This window comes from Chamaea fasciata, unplaced genomic scaffold, assembly GCF_029207755.1.
Source record: "Chamaea fasciata isolate MVZ Bird 193981 ecotype frontalis unplaced genomic scaffold, bChaFas1.0.hap1 SCAF_8, whole genome shotgun sequence".
Lineage (NCBI taxonomy): Eukaryota > Metazoa > Chordata > Aves > Passeriformes > Sylviidae > Chamaea > Chamaea fasciata.
This window is the reverse complement of record NW_027094093.1, coordinates 31348160-31366335: the sequence shown is the minus strand read 5'-3', so window position 1 is coordinate 31366335 and position 18176 is coordinate 31348160. Positions and strand designations below refer to the sequence as shown.

The 18176-nt window shown below is 38.7% G+C and overlaps 1 protein-coding gene across 2 annotated transcripts in view; it reads left to right on the top strand.

Annotated features, from left to right (window-relative positions):
• The window catches only part of DPP10 (dipeptidyl peptidase like 10), a 434600-nt gene that overhangs the window by 295492 nt on the left and 120932 nt on the right, over positions 1–18176 (top strand). For both annotated transcript variants that reach the window (XM_066190335.1, XM_066190334.1), the window contains exon 4: positions 14031–14125. In XM_066190335.1, coding sequence (XP_066046432.1) covers positions 14031–14125 — 95 coding nt within the window. The remainder of the gene's footprint in view (positions 1–14030; positions 14126–18176) is intronic.

Genomic DNA, 18176 nt, shown 5'->3' with positions numbered 1-18176 from the left:
TCAAGTGTCAGTTTTGCAAGTGAAAAATAAATGCAATTCAGATACTAATTGGAAGTAGCACCTAAAAACCCAGAGCTTGGAAATAACTCTGTGCTGGAAGATTTCAAAGGTTTTTTTGTCTTAAAAAGCTAGCAGGTTAGAAAAAAAAAATAAGATGCAGATTGTTTATCACGTTAGGCTTTATTTCCATTGCCTTGTGGTGTTTCAGAAGAAGAATGTTTAACTGGCTATATGACTGCTAAAGCATGAGTGACAGCTTTTTGTCTTTTCATAGCTGAAAATAAAATTATATTTCATAGGTGCTCCTGTAGGTATTGCTTATTTCCTGAAAATGAGTATGTTTTTCTTTGCTTTATAAGTTGTATACTCCCGATATTTCCCCTCGAGGTAAGAAGAACAGTGATTAAGTTCTGAAGCAAGCGCCAGATCCAAGCTGTGCCAAACTTTGTTGGTGATGACTTTTAAATATTTTGAAAGTTACAGTTTTCTCCCAGCTGCTTTCCTTGCTGTATGGAATAAGTAACCTGCTCCTGCCAAGAGTTACTCTATTTTATTTTATTTATTTTTTTTTAGTGAGAATTAAAGCACTTCTCACTCCTCTCTTCTCATCTCTCCAAGCAAACATGCCAAGCATGTCCTCATCACTGAGCACAGACTCACAGTGCTGATATTTCACTCCAGGGAGCTTGGGGGCTTTTCTTCCTCCGACCTGCTGCTGAGTAAGGAATGCGGAAAGTCTTTCTTGGAGTCGTTGGTATCAGGCCAAGGGTTCTTGGCATCTGCTTGAAACAAGACATCTATCCTCAAAAGCAGTAGCTATTTTCTTCCTAGGAAGTAGTTTCCTTCCTGGGAAGCTCCAGTTCCGGGTTCTTTTCTTGGAGAAAAAAGGTGGAATACTTCTGTTTTCTGCTGTGTGTTGAAAGCTGATACAATGCTGGTTTGTTTTTTTTTTTGTTGTTGGTTTTTTTTTGGGTGGGGGGTGTTTGGTTTTTTTGGCTTTTTGGCTTGGGTTTTTTTTTTTGGTGTTTTTTTTGTGTTTTGTTTTGGTTTTTGTTGGTTTTTTTGTTTGTTTGTTTGGGGTTTTTTTGTTTTTGTTTTTTTGGTTTTTTTTTTTCCTAAGATGAAAGTAAGTGTTACAGAGACAGTAATGCTGTCATTTCATGTTTAGGGAATATGCCACAGCAGAAAAAGGAATGTTTCTGTTCTGTACAGATTGAATATGTATGATTTTATATGGAGTATAGGAACTTACATGCACACCCTAATTAAATTTTGTAATAGAAATTGAGTAGGTGGATGCATCTTTGGATACATCATGTAATCCGTGTTTTCACCCTAACAGTGAATTGTTCCAGTGGCAGAAACTCATAAACTGGATTCAGACAGTTGAAGTGGGCACTCCACAGAGCAGAGCAGAATAGGCTGAGATCTCTGGCATATCCTTAGTGTGCTTCACATTGCACTGTAAAATTAAATGGATTTCTTTTATTGCTGATTCCCCCCAGGCATTATTATAGTGAAAGGTCTTTAAGTAAGGTGTTAGTGGCATCCTAGTAGGATTTGGGGTTTTTTTTGTTTGTCAGCTTGTAATATTATATCAAGAGCTATAGTGGATTCTGCACCAAAGTGTTTAAAGCAAGCCTGCATGTTCTTTATTAAGGAAAACCCAACAGGAAATTACAGGCCTGGTGCCAGAATTGCAGGTCAAAATCCTGTAATTTTGGCTCTGAAAGAATTCGGGATAGAAGTACATAATGAGTTCTTTTGGCCCTGAGACCTCTGAATCTGCATAAATAAGTTCAAACTCTTCTGTTTCCATCAGTTCTGATGGTCCAGCCTTTCTGTACTTGGAATATATAATTTGGAAGACAAATTCACATACTTCATGTGAGTGTGTTGAACTGTTAAGTGGCTTCCCTGTAGTGACTTAAATTTCAACCTGTAAACCAGAGTAAGTTTGTCTTTAGAACTACTAAAACTGATCTACAATTGGGAAATACAGGAGTGTTTCTGTCCGTGTTTCAATTAGGTGCATGAAGGGTTTGGTTTTTTTAATTGCATGGAAAATGAAAATAACAAAATCTGTTTGACAATTTCACCATCAGGAAAATGTTTACTAAAGATGGTAAAAATGAGTAAATGTAAACAAATTTAAAATACCTCATTTAGAAAGATGTTTAATATTCTTCCAAAAGCAAAATGTTTAGGCGTGAAAATATGGATTTTCTGCCAAAGTCAAAGTTACACCAAAACAAATTTTGTTAATGTTTTTGGATCAGCCCTTCTTTCATGCCCTTATATCCTTGGTAATGGAGTAGAGGAGAAAATGCAAGAATCTTCTTATTCAGGCTTTCCTCATAGCATAATGGTGCTTATTATGGATCCATTTAAAAATTGCTAATTATAAGCACCAGGTATTTTTTTTTCAGCTGTGGCACTCAATTTATTCAATCCTTCCAGATGCTGTCCTCCTTTTTCATGGTACAAAAATAAAAGAAAAAATCCAGACAGGTGCATTAAACTTTGAACAGAATATTTTCTATGTGTCTAAAGCAGTTACTGAGCAAGTATGGACTTAATAATGAAGTTAGAGTTTCAATGAAAAAATGACACTTTTACTTAAGGAAAATCAGAAACTAATAAAAAGAATAATAATGTTAATCTGAAAGGGGAGCCTAATTCAAATGGAAAATAAAAGCTGAATTGCTTGAATCCTCTGATCAGAAGCAGGTAAGTGGTGTAATCTCATGGCATAATTATTGGGATAAATTTGGAAACATTATTTAAGTGTTTATTCTTTGAAACTCATGTATGACTAAAGCATGGTGAATAGGTCTGCTGTTTCGCTTGCACATCACACCTGGAGGAGGCCTGTGCTCCTCCATGTGTTGGGAACGCTGTCAAATTGCCACTTAGTGTTTGTGCTGGTAAAGAACAGTTGCTGGCTTGCCAAGAATGCCATTGTTCAACCTCTCCTCGATTTTCTTTTTCTTGTAATATTCCTGTTCAACTACATTTTATTTTATATTAATTGCAGAGATAAGCAGCACAAAATGTCTCTTACCAATGTGTCACCTTTGTAATTTTGAAAGGAGCAAAGTGAAGCACAGGATGATGTTAAGATAGAGACTTAATTGCTTGTGTCTCTTTCCATTTGGAACTGAGACTTCATCTTTGAGCCAAATAAAATCTGTTGGCGAGTGCTCCAAAATGCAATCAGAATCCTTTCCAGGCCAATATGACAGGCTTAATGCTGATATGTTTTGATCAGAAGGCTTGTTTGTGTGAGTTTGAGCTTACACCTGAGTTTTCTGTTTGAATCCTAAGGGTAAGACACTTTCCTAGGTCATTTCCACTCCAGACCTGCTTCCTGCTCTTACATAATTTACCCAGAGCTTACCAGACAGGGCAGGTCCTGTTGGGTCAAGTCAAGCACTGTCCTGGTGATCCTGCAGTCCCTGGCACTGCCTGTCCAATTCCCCACACTCCAGAGCAGTGGAATTACATGTACAGACGGAACAATGGCATCCAAAATGAATGAGTGCCAAAGGAAATTCTGCCAGTGTTTTCAAATGCTGGTGCCAAATCTGTGTTTCCATATCTATGCTGATTAGATACCTACAAACTCACCATTTAATTTTCCAATTACCTGGCATGGTTATTTCCCAAGAAGTTCACTAGTATGGTAGGTGATGAACACATATGAAAACAACACCTAAATTGCTTTCATTTCGTGAGTTGAATTTAGATACACAGGATTTAATATTTCTGGGCATAAAATCTTAATGGCACATGGACTCTTGAATCTGTAATTTCTATTAAAAGTACAGATGACTGATCAGTAGAAATAATTTAATATAGACAAGTATTTAAGGTTCATAAAAAGATACAAATAAAATCTCAAAACAGTGCCTTGGTGTGATTTATATATTACTGGGTGCATAATAATTCTTCCAAGGTAATGATCTTCATTTAATCAACATGTTCTTCTCATAAATCAGAATGAGATTTGGAAGAAGCAAGTTAAGTAATTGTGAAGAGAAAGTTGCCTACCTTTGTTTACTTTTATAATAAAATACTTTGTCCTTCAGTAGTATAAAATAGAACAAAAATGTTCAGCATTGTCCGTGTGTACCTGGAAATCCTACTCCATGACCTTGTTTGCCTTGGATGTGCTCTGCTGGGTGTGCCAGACTCCCAGGAGCTGGGTTACAGGGCTTGTTAAGGACAGCCCTGGGGCCATGTGGATGTGATGTTGTCACTGCCTGAGCCTGGTGCTGGGCACTGAGCCACCAGCTCTGCCTGAGTCAGCTTGCTGAGATGCCCTCATGGGGACAAAAGGGAGTGAGAAAACTGCAGCCCTACGGCTGCTCCAGAGACTGGCCTTTTACTGGGATATGTACATAGCCACTGAATTTTAATTTTCTCACTTGTTGGACTTTTCTAGGAAATGCCAGTTGCATCTGGAGCACTGCAGGAGTAGGGGTGTTGGTCAGCCCTCAGAGCGATTGTTTAGGCAGTTCACAGTCCTACTGCAAGCTGAAATACTCGGTTTTATTTGAGATTTGCAATTGTGTAGGAGTCGAGAAGCATATGAGTCTCCCTTCATTGAAACCACTGTCTTCTCCAGAGTGTGTGTAGCCTTGCCAATTCAGCAGTCCGTGCGAGATCCAGCCCGGGCCACGCGGCCGGCTCCAGAGTGGAGTTGTCCGTGTTCCATCTGGCTTGGCTCAGCAGAAAGGTCAACTCCCAAGGCTGCCAGAGAAGTGCTGCTCTATTGTGGTGCTTTATTATCCCTCTGGGGAAGAGGCTGGAATAGGATGTGTGGCCGAAACGAAGAATTTGTTCACTAATTTTCTCAGTAGTCCGGGGACATGTTCGCTATTTGGACAACAGCTGTCTGAGCCCATTGCCAAGCTGGCTCAGTAATAGCCCTTGGTGCAATGCAGGAGAGCAAAAATGTTTCCAAGCAGTTGGGAAAACTGAGGAGTTTAGTTGGAATTTTGGAGCTGGGAAAATAACAATGTTTGACGTCTCACCATCACCGTGTTATGTGGGCTGAGAAAACCAAAGTGTTATTAGAAGTTTCACCACTCATCACCTTTAAAAGTTTTTAGCACTTTTTCTGATTTGAAGGCTCTCTCTCTATCTCTGTCTCTTTTTTTTTTAACATAGAGAATGGCTAAAGAAAAGTGTAGGTACCCGAAGTTGTGTGGCACTGGAGCAGTGGTGTGGCCCAGAAGGAAGGCTCTGCCATGAATGCAGCCACTTTTCCTCCCTTTCTTTTGGTGCTGATTTGCTGTCAATTGCATTTTAAACAAATTGGAATGGACTAATAGACTGAAGTCTATTATCCTGGCTTTTAACACAATGAAATCATGTTTAATGCTTTGCTCTAAGCGGGGGAATGAATATCCCTGACATTTTCCTCCAAGTAATGACAGAGATACAGATGGAGATTTCTGCATTATGAATAGTGGGATGGGGAAAGCATGGAGAGGAATGGTAGAAACAGTCATAGTTTGTGCTTTAGTCCATCAACTCGTTGCTCTTTGGCTTAGATAACTGCCTCCCATTTATGCTGGCACACACTTAGATCTTTGCATTTATTTTTATTAGTTTACTTTGTAGTGCTTTGACCAGTTGTGTTCTGAAATGAAGGAGACTTAATTCCTCTTATAGGAGAATAATTATGGAACAACTCTTATTTTCTTGCAACTTTTTCTAGTTGTTAGACAACTCCTTGAAAAATGTCAACATCTTGCTTGGAGATTATGATTTTGGAAAGCTGAAGCTCAGGTGTAGCTATGTTATTCTGAGTGTGCTCTTGAAACAGAAAATGAGACAGACCCTGCTGATTTGAGAAGTTTTGAGTGAGCAGGTCCATGTGCAGGGGCTGTGCTCACTCCCAAGTAGAGTACCAGGGCAACAGAGGAGAACTGCATGGCAGTTTGTTCATCCAGGAATACTGGGGAAGAAATATCTTCAGCAAGCTGCTCTGTGCCACGGATAGCAGGACCAAAGCCCTCAAACAGTTACAACTTAAGTTACTAGTGATTTGATAAACTTCTAGGAAAAACTTGGAAATTTCTGAATTAGAACAGCTTTCCATTACCATTGCAGTACAGAGTAGAGGAATATATGGTTTGGTTTTGCTGTGAAAACCGAGCTGACAGCGCACCTGGATTGCACAAAGTGTCTGGGTGGAGCCCCACGACAGTCACTGCAGCTTTATTCAGCTGCATTCTCTGTGGTCGCCTGCATTTCAATTTATTTGCCCCTTTGTTGTCTTTGTGAAGTAATTGTGAAGTAATTTGTGAAGTGTTTCCATCTTTCTAGCACATTTAGAAGTGACATAGGCAACAGACAGTGATGTTCTTCCAGCTGAGCTTGTCACAGAAGTTCCGACCCGTGGCTGCTGGTCACTGTCCTCCTTATTGCCTCCCACAGCTCTGCAGTGATTGCCTCCTCATCTACTTCAGTTCAGATTCCAGAGGCTTGGCTCCACTGCACTACATATTTCATCGTTGGGTTGTTTTCTTTCTTGTAAATCAATCCCCCTGTGGATTTGTTAATATTCAGGAGCTGTCTGGTCCCTCTGTTCTGTCTGAAGTGGGCATGGGGTTGTGTGATTCTGAGGCATGATCCTGTGCAGTTACATGACAGGGAAGAAATCGATTTCATAAATGAATATTGGCTGTTGAGCAGAGATAAAGATTTTCGTACGTCGTTATGCTAAAGTAACTGGGGCCACTGAAAATTCTCATGAATTGAGCTTGACTTGCTCTGCAAACCAATGAGCACATTCGGAAAAGAGGAAGATACATCGAGTATGGATGGAAATTTGAATTTTCTAGGTCAATCCATGCCTCGCCACTTCATTCTGAAGTACAAGAAGGTAGGGAGTGCAGAGCTAATTCGTTTGTACTCTCACTCTGCCACCTCCATTCCTGTAGCTACTGCACTGCAAGATCTCTGGTTTTCGCTTTGTTTGCATTGGGCATAGATGAGAAAAGGAGGCAGGGATCAGAAAGAACAGGAATTACCTGTGTGTACAACTTTGCAAGCCATTTGGAATAGGAAGTGTTCCATATGCTAAAGGATTGTCCGGAGGAGTACATTTCAAGAGTACATTGCATTATAAAGCTAGTGCAGAATAATTTTTGTCTTGAGAGCATTATTAACAACAGCCTAAACTTTTAGAAGAGCAGTGGAAATCTTGCTCAGCTGGCAAGTGATTTTCCTAACATATTGAAATTTGGTCTGTATCTCTAATATCTTTGTAAATGACTATTTTATTTAATTAGTAAACACTTCATTAGACAAAGTATTGTCTAGCACCCCCTGTTTATTAAATCAGAAAGCATTCTCTATTTTAATTAGCATGACATTTTCTATAATTAATTTGATGAAATGCCATCTGCAGTTCTAATAATACTGTGTACAGCAAAGGCTGATGGACATATGTGTTGACTGCAAGATATCAACCTTCTTGCATATCTGCATTTGAAAAAACATAAAATATGAGGAAAAGTAGGAGTCTGACTTGCTAATGCTGCTGTTTGTGCTGCAAAGCAGAATTTCAGCTAAACAAACCAAAATTCAGTAAATATTTTCAGTGGGAAAACAAGCATTAACAATCTTCAGGTTAACACTGTCAGCAATTTCAGAAGACTACCCTGAGGCCTCCTTATTCTAGATACTATGGAACAGATTTTCAGCATTGCCTGACTTATTTCCTTCTCTTTCCTTCACTTTTTAGACACAACTTGCTCTCGCAAGACTTTTGATAAATTGCCTTAATACTCAATGGTTTCTATGCACAAAACTGAGTGCTGATCTCCTTTGGCCAATTAGCTCAGGCTAAGATTTACAGTGCTCTCTGCAAATAACCAGCAATTAGCAGTCTGTACCTTGTTTATAAATCAGTTTTTTCGTCAAACTATTCAATATCAGTATTAGTAAATTCTAAACCACTTTTGAGCCAGGTTCTAGCAAGTTAGTCTTGGCCTGCATCCATTGAAATTGATTAATCCACACAAGCTTGGCTCAAGAATTACTATGAAATAAGCCTTTTTATCAACAAGTAATAAAAATCTAGCAAATATTTTGCCAAACTACTTTTGTTTGGCAAACAAAATGTACATTAACTGTACTGTGAATTTAGTGAGAATCAGGTTTATTTAACACTCAAAGAAGTGCTGTTGATTCTGGTGCTCCTTGTCAGTGCTAGCAGCTGCAGAGATCATTCACATTAATCTCAGTGAACATGATGACAATGTAGATTTACAGGCCAGGCAGGTTTTAGTTTTATAATAAGCTTGAGTTGCCATGATGCCTATTTGAGGCTAAAGAATAACTCAATGTGTATTCATAGGTCAAAAATCGTCTCCTAAAACCTCTGAGAATGGAACAGACTAGGTAGAAATGCAAGTCTTGCCTGGCTAAGATGAAGTATGCACAGAGTAGTGGAGGCTCAGGTGCAGTAATCTTCTAAGTCCTTTGGCTTTAGTGAGCCTGTGATGCTTATCTGTATTTTCATAAATTCCTAAAGTTCATCCAGGGCAGGATTCCTGCTTTTATGCTTTATCAAGGAAGCCCCACTTGTTCCTGAAGCTGCTGGATCTTTCCAAGTACAACACAGATGACTTGCAGGACTTAGTTCACTGATCCTGTCTCATATCTCTATTGGTCTGCAATCTCTGAACAAGTCTCTAAAATATCGCAGGTTTAGAGACCTGCAGAAATGACAAAACATTTCACATGCCATTTGCTCATTCACATGAAGGACGCAGCTCCCTTCTCTTGACTTGCTGCTGAATTATGCAGTTAGCACCTGTGTCAATATCTTAAGGCACACAGGGAGACTCTTGGAGTTACTCCATGGGAGAAAAAGAATAAATGTGATAAGCAGCCTGGAGCTGTTTGTGTCACATGCAGGTCTAAAGATGAAAATGCCACCAATGCAAGAGGAAAACTTCCAACTAACAGGAGTTGGATCAATATTGATGTGAAAGTGAATAGAACACTGGACTGAAATTCAAGAGACTTGCAATTTTGTGGTAGTGTGTCCTTTCAACTCAGTCTGTGTAATTTAAATAACAAGATGAGTTGCTTAATTTCATGGAAACTAGAAAACGTGAAACATGAAACTAGAGTTTATACTTTTCAAATAAACCACTACCATTCAGTGTTCTGCTGTCAGAAAGTTAAATCATTAAAGGCCAAATAGACCCTGGGCCAAATTCTTGCACTAGAACAGTTCAGGGATTGATTTGCAGTGATGGGGATATATTTAAGGGTGGATATTGGTCCATTTTCCCCCTAAACTATACAGTGGTTTTCATTAGAATTTACAAGGGTCTGGATTTATGTGTTTTTTTTTTTTTGTTCATGTGAACATACCATGTGTAACTGTGACTGCTACAAAAGAATTCTGTAGCATTTAGGACATGGTAGCCTGTTGTCAATTCAATAAATAGGGGTAAATTCAATAAATGGAGGTAAAGAAATTATTGCAGAATTGATGGGGGTCAAGCTGCTTGTCAAGTAGGAATAGTTTTGCATTGATTTCTTTTCATTTTATGATAGTTTGCCTGTACTTTGACATTCTCTGGAACAATTTATATAACTCCAGGCACAGTGTAGAGCTACATTTCCTGCCAACTCATACCCAGATCTTAAACAAAACAGCAGTTTAATCCTAAACCAGAAACAATAGTTTTAGTGAAGCTATTTATAAAAAAATCTGCTTTTATTTAAAAAAAATACTTGAGATTATCATGGTGCTGTATCTATATAATAGTGCTGTCACTGAGGGGTATATTTATATTATCATATATACATCCAAACTTTGATTTTTAAAATGTACGGATTGATCATTTCAGCAGAATGTATATTCCATGTTCTATGCCTAGAGATAAGGCAGATGATGAAAGTATTTACTTTTAAAAACATACAATAGCATAAGAATTTGGACATTTAGCCTCGCAATGATAAAATAAATTACTGTTGGCTCTACAGCTACTACAATTCTGTAAGAGGATGTTGTTGACTAAGGTGAATTTATTCTGGTGTGACAATCCCAGAATTTTGTTTGAGGTTGTTTTCATGTAATATTTTATTTAATATTGCATTCTTTGTGAAAGCCAAATAAGTTGTAGAGAGCCTGTTGAGCATCAGGTTGTCCTTCAGAGCTGTGTGTCCACTAGGCAACTTCGTTCTCAGTCAGCCCTAGAAATAAGGTCAAAAATCAAGCTGGAATCAATTCTTCCCAAGAATAGTTGTGTATAATAACCCTGTCTACCTCTTTCTTTTTTTAGTGATACTGTTTTTAATCCTCGTAATGTGTTTCTTGTCAATTCTGTTCAATTTAACTTTTGGATGTCGTAAAACAAATCAAAACCTTTGACAAAAACCCAATACACAGTTTCAGCAGAGTTACCTCTATCCAGTGTAACACTCTCAAATTTTTTTAACAAGATCTATGTTCTGTAAAGTGCTATTAGGTGTTAATTATATTGACAGCCACTGTTTTTGTGGGAAGAATTCTGGATTTATCGTGCCTTTATTTTATTTGTTACTGATGTCAGGATAACTTATGCAAAGACCCTTGGTTTTCTGTCTTCATGCTGTGGAGTTTCCAGACTTTTCAGAAATTGGAGAACAATTATATTTAGTGTTGGGGAAGATGAATCAGGGAAACCTTATAAATATGATTGCTTAGCAAAAGATTCTGAAAATATGAAACCTATAATCGAAATAGAAATGGAAGCTTACTTTGAGTTGTAGGATACCGAGTATTAGTTACTATATAACCTGAAACCAATAGCCTAGCCAGCTGAAGGAGAATCCCTTTTTGAGTGAACAATACCTTCCTGCTGGCTAAGAATCCAAAGGTCAATGTAGCAAAACAGAGAAGTCTAAAGCATAGTTTTTAGAGTTTAACATATAACATAGTACGGTAATGTAGTAGTTCTTATAGGCTATATGTAGATTCTATAGGATTTTGTGTCTTGTATTGGTTGGTCACTGTAAATTAGAATATTCATCACAAAAGAAGATATAATGCATTGTAACAAGGACCTCGCTCTCTTACCTCTTCTCTTCGCTCTTGCCTCTTCGCTTCTCTGCCCCCTACTCTCGCTCTTACCTCTTCCCCCTGCTCTCTGATCCCTGCCACCTTGCTCCCTCGCCCCCTTCTCTCTTAACTCTTACCCCCTTGTTCTTTCTCCCTCTCTCTGGGACTTCCCTTCAGCCGAGGCTGGTGGCTGAAGGCAAGGCCCTTTTTACCCACGACCCTTGCAATAAACCCACGTATTTTAGAATATCTCAGGTCAGCAGAGTTCCTTCTCCCTGCTGTCCACAGATGCTCCTACAATTTAGGAAATTTTCATTCAGTTGTTTTTCAGACTGTTTTTCTGTGCATGATCCAGGGCTGGTGACTTGGTAACACATCTTCTTTGAAGAGGCTTCCTCATGTTCTCCTTTGCTTAAGACAGAATGCTTTTTATTCTAGTAATGTGCTCAGATCAATAATACGGCTCTTCAGGGCTGCAATTTGTGCCCAGCTGAGAGCTTTTCACATGATACTACTCTTTGTTTCAAATTAAATGAGAATTTCTTTGAAGTAAGAACTCTACCTCTCTGAAAGTCTTTGTGAAGTGTCAGAGGTCCCTGAATCTCCTTGTGGTGAAGGCACCAAGGTAATAAATCCATCAGCTGTGCAAATGGACGAGGCTAAGGACTAGCTATTTTCTTTTTTCAGAATTTCTAACTATAGGTAACATTTTTTTTTAATATATGTTTATGGCTCTTAGTTAATATTTGAGCTATCGATGAAAAAAATCATCGTCATGTGGTGTTACCATCAACTATTACATTATCCAGCCTGCAAAAATATTGATTGGAATGGGACTTCCATCTTAATTACTATGATTACTTTAGAAGACTCTTATGGTCTGTGTTTACATGGGATTTTAATATGAAGTTTTATCTGAGAACCTCCATACATTTTGCAAGCATTCATTTGGTTTATGCACTTGAGGAGTTAACTACTGAATCCCAGTTCAGAGAGAGGTATAATTACTGTCCAGCAAAGCCTGGCTTTTCAAGAGGTCTGACTCACTTTTCTGTTCTGATTGATTGAGTAAATTTTCTTCTAACTTTAGAGCAAAGGCTCTCATTTATGTCTCTCAGAGTAGTTGCCATTCCAAGTGTTTTTTCACCCCTTGTGAAGGACTTGCAAGAAGAGCCTCAGGACTGTGTGTTTTATTCGTGGTCCTCTTAGGAGCTTTAAGGGAAAGTTCTTTATTTTTTGAGTGAATTGGTTTTGGTAGGATTAGTTAATCAGACACAAAGCTATAAATCCTGTTGGCAAATGACATGTAGGAGAGTAGATAAATGTGGAGTGACATTCTGTACTCGTTTGGATTTGGGCAGCACATCAGTGTCACCTATGGGGTCAAAATGCATGGTTCGGAGCACTGCTGTTCAGTGTCCTGGGTTATTTATGCCATTTCTCACAATATGGTTCAACCGTAACTGGGGACAGCTCTTCAGCCAGAAAAATTCATTTTTTCTGTAATACTCAGCACCGTGATCCAGTGTCATTGGAGATTTCCAGTGCTGGGGTTCCTAGAAGAATACATGCAAAACAGCCTAAAGGAAGCTGCAGAAACTACCATGTTCTCTAATTGGTGACCTTAAACCCAACAACTGTCTATGAAGTGCTCTTCCTTTTTATTCAAAATGAATGTTTGAAAAATTTTCTCTTTAAAAGGAGCTGCTGATAATTCTACAGTTCACAATCTGATTTGCCTTCCTAAACAGCAGCTCTAAAAATACTGTCCTAAACTCCATCAATCCCACCCCACTTCCCAGCCACGGTCCTAAAATAGCTTAGTAAGCTCTTCAAATGAGGCTTCATTAATTTTGCAGAACATACCAGAGGACATTCACTAGTGCTCTATATCTCGAGTTCCTGTGGAGTCAATTAAAATAGAGCTATATTTTTCTGAATAAGCAAAGCATTTTTTTGTTTTTTATGATAGCATAACCTTTTTGTCCAGTCATGTTTACTTCCCACTTCATAAAATTCAGGGATCTGTAATGAATTTCTCTGGCACTACTGAGGATCAGGGAAATTCTTTTGTGTTTCCTTTAGGCTTAATTTAGAACTTTTCTTTTGCTTTTTACATTGTTATAATAAAATCGTTTCATTTAATTAAGTATAAATCTCTTTCATGGGTTTTAGATAATCTGAGAGAATGAGCACTCAGTCTATTCAATCTTGTTACAGATTATGGAAAATTTGGACCTTTTTTTTTTTTTTTTCTCAAGGCTGATGTAGTAATTGTGTATTTCTTGGTAACTTTGCAAGTTTTGATGCAAACAAATCCAAGGTATTTTTCATATAAATCCCAATTAATTTCAGATTTCTTTTTTTTTTTTTTCTTGAGCTGTGTAAGATTACTTTTCTCACAAGAAATGTTAAATCAAGTGAGTGGAAAAAGGACAACGTTGCAACAGTTCATCAAAATAATTTCATTTTAAAATGTTTTGCAAGTGGACCTACTTAGCTTTAACTCTCCTAACATTCAGTTCACAAGAAAATTCAGAATTCTGAGGCCCAGCAGAATATGGAATGTCTTAAAATAGTCAAAACTTTATCCATCCAGTTGCCAGAAACAGAGACCAGTGCAGAAGTTTTGTTTGATTCACGTCTAAGGAGACATGGGAATATGATGTCCAACAAAATCCTTTGGTTTTTTTGCAAAACTTTACTTCGGTATATGGCCGAAACATAGATGTACTGAATGAGGTGAGCATGCTATAAACTGGTATATAAACATGCTATAAACTGGGCATAAACTGGCAATTGTGAAGCTCATGAGGCAAATCAACAAAACTTCTGTCTTGTTTGTGTGTTGTAATAAGGATACTCTAATTAATTGAACATGCTGGTTCTCTCTCCAGATGTATTAAATTCTCAGTGTGTTTGCTAACTGCTTATTTCTTTGTTATTGCAGATACAGCGGTGGTGTATAAAACCAGGAATGGACATGTTGTTGAACTGAATGTAGAAACAAATACAACTACATTATTACTGGAAAACACAACTTTTGTAAGTAATATATATTATTTGCTTTTTTCTCTGTGGAAGTCTGTTAACGTTTTTTTCTTGTAACAGGAGGGAGAGAGTACTGTATATAAAAGTTAAAGGAGAGATGTTCATAACCGAGACTATATATAAATGAAAAATACAATCTGTTCTTCTGTCAGTGAATGATTTCTGAATGAAGTTGCTCATTGTTTTATTGAACCTCTGTGTAAATAACCAAGATGTTAGAGGATTTCCTGTTGGTTGTGCTTTGTTCAGATCACCTGAAGGATGGGTTGTGCTGGGGAATCTACCTGATATCTATTAGGAAAGAAATATTTCATAAAAGGTGGGAATGCTACTTAAATGTTGAGAGTTTTTCACTATTAGAAAAGGGGGAAATTGCTCAAGATTCATAGGAATATTTTCCTTAAGGGAAGTAAATATGCAAAAAAAAAAAAAAGTCATGTTAATCTCTGGTTTAGTTGTTTCTCTGTGCTTTAATGGTGGCCTACATGATTGGGGATTATTCCTCTTGACCAGTGAAGGGTATATACATGAATGGTTTCTGACTACCAGTAATTGCAAAGAAATGCTTTAATATTTTAGTCTGCATTTTTTTTTTTGCTTTGCTTGGCACTGTTATTCTCAGGGATACCACTTACATTTCACCTTGTAATTCTCGTTTATCAGGGTTTTGCAGCATAATTGTGTGGCTTGTCAATCTTTCCTCATAAATCCTCCACGCAGACCACTGGCTGTTATTGTTAATCCCTGTACTTTTAATTTAATAAAATCTTTTACACCTGCAGACTCAAAAGGATGATTCATTTTCATCAGTGCTCTGTGGCAAAGGCTGATTTTATTCCTGGTCTGTTCCTGGCCTTTGCTGATAGAGATTCCTCTTTTCAAAGCGTAAAGCCTCAGGTGACCTTTGCTTCTAACTCCTCAAACAAGAAAGAGGAGAGTAGAACTTCAGGAGAACAAATTCGGTGCTGATTTCCTAGGTCAGTGTAAAGGCGGAGGAGAATGGAGAAGAGAATTATATTTCAATGGGGTGGGTGTGTGTGACTCCCTTTCTGTGAGCTGCACCCTTCCATATGCTGGGATGTGCCTCAGGGATCCTCTTAGCCCAAAGAAAGGCTGTCAGACACAATTCAAAGTGGGCAGAAGGGTGAATTACTGTAAAGTACAAACCCTAAAGGATGAAGAAGCACTTTTCCTGTTACCCATTTATTCGAGTGTGTGTGAGCACTTGCCTGGCCAGCGAGGTCTGTGTCAGGTGCCTTCAGTGCACAAGTTGAGCACGAGCAGCTGCTTGGGCATCCCTGGCTGTGAAACGTGACCTTAATGACATGACTTGAGTCTTCCAGCACACGTTTGGCTGGAAGGGTCTGGCCTGTGCTGTGGGGTGTGATGCCAGCATGCCAAGGCAGGCTTTTCAGGCCAGTAATGCCACACTAGCCTTGCCAGCTGATGATGGGGTAGGAAGGACAGGCTGCTCCACACTCTGAGTGTCGCCTCATTTTGCAAAGTTGTTCTTCTCTGGGCTTTTTATGGAACTGATTTATCCTCCATTCACACAAAACCAGTGAGCTCTAGGCACTAGATATATGCTGTTAATTAGAAATGTGGGAAACTGATGAAAAATAGATAATATTCAAGCAACTGTTTAGCCGTTATGGGTGGAAAAAATAAAAAAACCTAAGTGTACTTTTTTCCTCTACACAGCCAAATGTTGAGAGTGTTATACTTAAAAAAAAGTCAATTCCAGCAATTGGTATTCAAATGGAGGAAGTATAATAAAAAGCTGATAACAGAGCAGAAGACCCAGCAAGTTTGTTGGTGTATGTTTGGGAGAAAACAGTGGGAAATGTTCTGTGCTGTCTGTTGACACAGTGGCCAACAATCCTAACAGGGTAACAATACTGAGGCAGGCTGAAATCAAAAGCTGTCCTGTTCTTCTGAGCTTGACTGTCCCCCAATTTGCACTGCTAAATGTAATCTTCTAAAGTTAGACACCTGGATCATTAATCAAACATTTTCCTCGCTCAGTGTCACATCTGCTTAATCATCGGTGCATAATTAGAATGGTGGTGGTTTAATGACTCTGCAGAGATGTCTTGGATTAATAAAAAATACAGCAGAGATCCAACATAGGCAGTGAGAATGCAAGTTCCTTCATTTTTCGCCATCAAAGGGTTTTAGTCATGGAAGAGTCACCTTTTGATGGGAGTTATTAGTCTATTTTCAGTCTGCATTTGCTCTCCTGCTTGCCTTTGCTCAAGCCGCCACAGAAATGGCAGGGCTTTCCTGGTAATGTTGATAATTGTCCATGGAAAATTGAACTGCCATGATAAACTCCTTGTGCAGAGGCAAGGGGAAAGTAATGACTCTTTGCCACCCCTGATTGGATTGTATTTGAATCAGCAGCTCAGAGGAGATTTTCTTTTTTTCCCCTCATTGCTCAGCTCCTTTCCGTGGAAGCAATCTTCCGCTGGGCACAGATCACTGGCTCTTCTTTTGCATCCTAGAGACTGCCACTTTCCTGCAAAGTACACATCTTCTATCCTTCTTTGTGTTGCTTATTGTGTAGAAGCCAGATATCCCTAATGAGGATCTGCTGTGCTCACTAAGTAGGTGTATCATCAAAAAAGCAAGCTGCAGGTCTTGTGCTTTTTTTATACACCTGTGTTAACATAGATAAAGATACCAAAATCCCCCAACCTTTAAAAGTACCATTAATAATAGTCACGTACTTGGAAAGAAGAAAAGTTAGTGTTTTGTCATTCTAGGATGCCCACTTCTCTTACAGAGGGGAAGTATCTATCTCAAGTTCCTGAATTAAAGTACTTTTGTCCAGTATAATCAGGTTTTATTTAGAAGTAGGAGCAATTCTCGTGCTTCATTTGTCCTCCTGGAACAGAATCCTTTTCTGCAACCAATTAGTAAAACAGTCTGGCCTTTATATAATTAAACTATCGGCAAAGCTATATTGTGGGTAACAAATACAGGACCTTAAGTGAAAAGGGCAGGTTGCAAAGCACCAAGATTATCTGTTAACATCTCTGGGTGTTATTATTTAAGGATGTTTTCTAATACACATTTTCCTCTGACTGTATCCATGCAGTGCCTCTTGTTTCAGCTGTCTAATAAATGGTTAATATCTTTAGCCAGCAGCATATAAATGTTCACAGCTGGAGGCTGGGCAAGTCTCCTGTTAAGCAGAGCCAGAAAAAGCCCTAGACATTAATCACTGTGTGGCCTCCTGGTGTTTGAGATGCTGCCTCGATACATGATTACAATATGTTCTCTATCATCTATCTGGGCTGCCTATCATCCTGAGCCTAAGTGACAAACCGACCAGTTTTTCAGCATTTGGCAATACTTTGTTGCACTTTACACTTCCAAAATCAGTGCCATTATGCCACAATTAGCTAAGAAATGTCAGTATTTAGCAAGCATTGTATTTAATGCTTTTGCCATCAGCTGTTCCATAAGGTCAGTAAGAGCAGGCCAGATCTCCCACAGCCCAGCCACAGGCTGGAGGGGAGAGCATGGAGGACCACATGGATTCTTTAGCTCAGGGAAAGTTGTCCATCTGGTTCCTTATTCCAGCTCATCTTCTCAAGTCTTTTTTTACAACCCTTACCCCTACAACAAGTTTTAAAACTCTTAAATGCACAACAAAGTGGAAAAAGCAAGCACAGAGAGGACAGAAAATGTGTTATAGGGACTGTGTGTTGTGGTGTGGAACTTTCCAAATGTGTTGAATTCTCTGAAAGAAACCTCTGGTAGTTTGGCCTTCATTTCTCCCTCTTAAAAACGCTGCAATAATTATGAAAGTGATAAGACTTTCGTTAGCCCTCAGTTTCAGTGCTCTTGTGGTGCATGTGTTCAGATACTGTGCACGCACCCTAACAAACACTCAGGATCCTCTGTCAGAAATGAGTCTACTGGGACTCCTCCAGTCTTTTGAGTGTGGATGGTGGGATATATTTTGAATCTGGTTATTTGTTTTCAATACCAGGCCATACAAGTGGAATTGTTTTCAGTTTGTGAGCTCTAGAGTAGT